Source organism: Mirounga leonina, unplaced genomic scaffold, assembly GCF_011800145.1.
Source record: "Mirounga leonina isolate KUSES-001 unplaced genomic scaffold, KU_Mleo_1.0 Mir_178, whole genome shotgun sequence".
NCBI classification, from domain to species: domain Eukaryota; kingdom Metazoa; phylum Chordata; class Mammalia; order Carnivora; family Phocidae; genus Mirounga; species Mirounga leonina.
Genome location: NW_023270464.1, coordinates 26,934,063 through 26,937,974, shown reverse-complemented (window position 1 = coordinate 26,937,974; position 3,912 = coordinate 26,934,063). Strand labels below are relative to the sequence as shown.

General features: G+C 55.6%; 1 protein-coding gene across 1 annotated transcript; it reads left to right on the top strand.

The window, feature by feature from the left end:
• On the top strand, positions 1-2,139 carry TLNRD1 (talin rod domain containing 1). Its single transcript, XM_035024265.1, has one exon. It carries the CDS (start codon positions 381-383, stop codon positions 1,467-1,469), a length of 1,089 nt encoding a protein of 362 aa, XP_034880156.1. The 5' UTR covers positions 1-380; the 3' UTR covers positions 1,470-2,139.
• The last annotated feature ends 1,773 nt before the right edge of the window (positions 2,140-3,912 follow it).

Below are 3,912 nucleotides of genomic sequence, written 5' to 3'. Positions count from 1 at the left end.
GAAGGCGGCGGCGGCGGCGGCGGCGGCGGCGGCCCAGCAGAAGGGACTTTCCTGGCAGCCCGGCGGCGAGGAGCGCGCTGCGTGAGTTTGCTCGGCGCGGTTCATGGTTCCTGCAAGCCGTCCAGGAGGCCGAACGCTGCAGCCCCTCCCCGCGCCGCGAAGAGCCTCCTGCGTCCTCTGGCCCCCGGGCCCGCCCCGCGCCGCCCGGGCTCCGGCCGCCGCAGCCCAGCGCCCTCTGCCCGGCGCGGTGGATGGCATGATGGTGCGGGGAAGGCACCGCGGCCCTGGCCAGCTGAGTCGCGACGGCCGCGGGGGCGGGGGCAGTGGCAGCGGCGGCGGTAGCGGGCTCCCCAGCGGCATGCCAGTGCCCCCCGGGCGCGATGGCTAGCGGCAGCGCTGGGAAGCCCACTGGCGAGGCGGCTTCTCCGGCTCCCGCGAGCGCCGTCGGGGGGGCCTGCTCGCAGCCGCGGAAGAGGCTGGTGTCCGTCTGCGACCACTGCAAGGGCAAGATGCAGCTGGTGGCCGACCTGCTGCTGCTGTCGAGCGAGGCGCGGCCCGTGCTCTTCGAGGGCCCCGCCTCCTCCTGTGCCGGCGCCGAGTCCTTCGAGCAGTGCCGGGACACGATCATCGCGCGCACCAAGGGGCTCTCCATCCTCACCCACGACGTGCAGAGCCAGCTCAACATGGGCCGCTTCGGGGAGGCGGGGGACAGCCTGGTGGAGCTGGGCGACCTGGTGGTGTCGCTGACCGAGTGCTCCGCCCACGCGGCCTACCTGGCGGCCGTGGCCACGCCGGGCGCGCAGCCCGCGCAGCCGGGCCTGGTGGACCGCTACCGAGTGACGCGCTGCCGGCACGAGGTGGAGCAGGGCTGCGCCGTGCTGCGCGCCACCCCGCTGGCCGACATGACGCCGCAGCTGCTGCTGGAGGTGTCGCAGGGCCTGTCGCGCAACCTCAAGTTCCTGACGGACGCGTGCGCCCTGGCCAGCGACAGGTCGCGGGACCGCTTCTCCCGCGAGCAGTTCAAGCTGGGCGTCAAGTGCATGAGCACGAGCGCGTCGGCGCTGCTGGCCTGCGTGCGCGAGGTGAAGGCGGCGCCCAGCGAGCTGGCCCGCAGCCGCTGCGCGCTCTTCAGCGGGCCGCTGGTGCAGGCCGTGAGCGCCCTGGTGGGCTTCGCCACCGAGCCGCAGTTCCTGGGTCGCGCGGCGGCCGTGAGCGCCGAGGGCAAGGCGGTGCAGACCGCCATCCTGGGCGGCGCCATGAGCGTGGTGTCGGCCTGCGTGCTCCTGACCCAGTGCCTCAGGGATCTGGCGCAGCACCCCGACGGGGGCGCCAAGATGTCGGACCACAGGGAGAGGCTGAGGAACTCGGCCTGCGCCGTGTCTGAAGGCTGCACCCTGCTATCTCAGGCTTTACGGGAGAGGTCTTCGCCCAGGACTTTACCGCCAGTGAATTCCAATTCTGTGAATTAGCACCCGCCCCCGCCCCTTCTTCCTCCCCCCCCCAGACTAGAGGAAGATACTTACTCTCCGCCCCTCTCCATTTATACCAAAGAAATCCCAGGGGAAGCCCCCCCCGCCCCGCCCCCATGTCAGACGCTCCAGAGGAACCTTCCAGAGAGCGGGGCCATGCGCTCCCACGACACCCGCGCGCACGGTGGTGGTGGGGGGGGGGCGGGGGGCAATGCCAATCGACGCACACCCAGCAGGGACCCGGAGGTGGCGCGCCCCCACCGCGCCCCAGCACCTCTTCTGGAGTTCCTCCACTCAATTTCCTTATCCATCGGGCAGGAACGAGGTCATGGGTTCGTTTCCTTTTTGGTCTTTTCGTTTTTGTTTTTTCCTAATTAAAAGAAAGGTTACCTCAGTTTCACTCCTTAGACGTGGATGTAGCTACCTTTTTTGTATGTTGTTATTTTTTTTAAGCAATCGTGTTGGATTAGGCGTATACTTGGTGTGGAAAGAGTATGACTTTGCCATGTGATTTGCAAATGGGGGGAAAAGCTACTGTGAGTGTGTGTTTTATTTTTTAATTTACACTATAGAGTGGTTCCCCCCCTGCCCTCCCCCCCCCCATGTCAAGTTTTTACCTTGCATGTACTGGAGTATTTATTTCATCTATTAAAATGTTATGTTTCTCAGATGGCCTTTTGCAATTATTGTTGATTTTCAATAATTGTAATAACGTTGCATGCCTGCATGTCGTCTCTGGAAGGGCACCCTGGAAAGGGTAGCAGTGCCTCCCCGCCTTAGCCCTGTCTCCCTTTTTTCCCGAGGGTGACCTCTTTGAGCAGCCTAGAATTCGAGAACACTGTCCTCGCAGAGCCAGGTGCCCCGGGAATGATCGCAGTATGCATGGTGCTGGTGCTGGCGCTGGGCTGGCACGTGGGGGTTTTGTCGTGCCTCTGGTTTCTCCTGCAGAGTACTTCAGCCCCCTCTGTGTCTGCACCTCTGTCTGTCCTGATGGACAGTGGTTCAGGCTGACCGAGGTCTGATTTGTATTCTGCCTATCTCAGATTCAGGCTCTTCCTAATCCTGCGTGGTACCCCACCCTTCCCGGGTCAGAGGATCTGTTTGCTGGAGCCGAAAAGTGCGTTCTAGCAAGGACTTTCAGGAGACTTTGTGGCCTCTTTTATGTGGGCGGGTCTGTTCACACAAGACCCAGTCACTCCTGATTGTAGGACAAAGCTCGCAGGATCCTAGACTGTTTAACAGAGGGAGAGCTATTCTGGAAAGTGTTAAGAACTCTTAGAGCTATAACATAGCTGCTGGCAAAGGGCTGATTTTTGTGACCTTGATCTAAGATCTGCCCTGGTTGATCTTATGTTGGAAGAAGGCTTCGTTAAATGAGGTTTGGAGTTATTTTAAGGGAGTTTGTCCTTTCTGCAGACATTTTAAGAAAAAAAATTGGGGAGGGAGGGCTGTATAGTTTTGCTGAACCTTGTTAAGTTTTGGACGTTTTCCCACTGAAAGTATAACATTCTCAGTGCTTGCCCTGGGAAAGCCACATGGGTAAAAACTCCTACGTGCTTTAAATTTGCTCAGTTTACATTTTTCTTCAGATTTGTTGTGCCTAAACCTTTGTAGTTCCCAAGGATCTGAGAAGAAAGCATTTTTCACTGTAATATGTTAGAAAGTCCTATTGACTGTTTTACTTGAATAGCTGTATTTATTACAAGAACATATTCAACACGTAAAGCATCTTTAAACCTGTGTTGGGTAAGAGTAGGATCCGGGAGCTGCTCTGAATTCGATGTTTGGGAAAGTCTTAAAGTGGTAGTGTACCTACATTTCTTAGAAACAGTCAAGGGAGCTGTTGTTTCTCTCTTAGGCCGGGTAGATGTGAACTGTTAAAGTCTTTAAAAAGTGACAATGACCTTGAGAATGTTTCTTCCTCTACCCCCTGCCCTTTAGTCTGGGTGGGTCAGGTTTGGGAACTGTTTGCGGGGAGGAAACTGAACCCACGTGCCAATGACAACCCTGCTTGCATATTAGGACTTTTACTTACTTTTATTTATTGGATATACATAAGTAATTATAGAGTTTCTAATTATGTGGTTCATTTAGCCTATGCAGATCACAAAGAGTAAACTGAAAGGAACAAAGTAAAACAAAATTAGGGCCAGAAATCTGTAAATTTGGTGTTTGATTAAGACGAAAATGATTGCCAGTTGTTCCTTGGACTCATTCTTTTTGCAGAAGCAATTTTCAGGACAGTGTATGCCAAAAAGAAAAAAAAAAAAAAATACCGCTTTCCCTATCTACTTGGATGAAGTTAACTAGCTTGCCACCAAATTAATTTTGAAAATTCTTTTTGTCTTAGCCAACTGATTGTGGCTCTTTACATTTCTGTATATTAAAGATGTTGACTTGTAATATTCAAAATATCTGTCCTCTGAAGTTGTTAAAAGTTTTG

Bases quoted from the DNA above. Each gene is read 5' to 3' on its own strand.
- TLNRD1 (XM_035024265.1), top strand. From the start codon at position 381: ATGGCTAGCGGCAGCGCTGGGAAGCCCACTGGCGAGGCGGCTTCTCCG.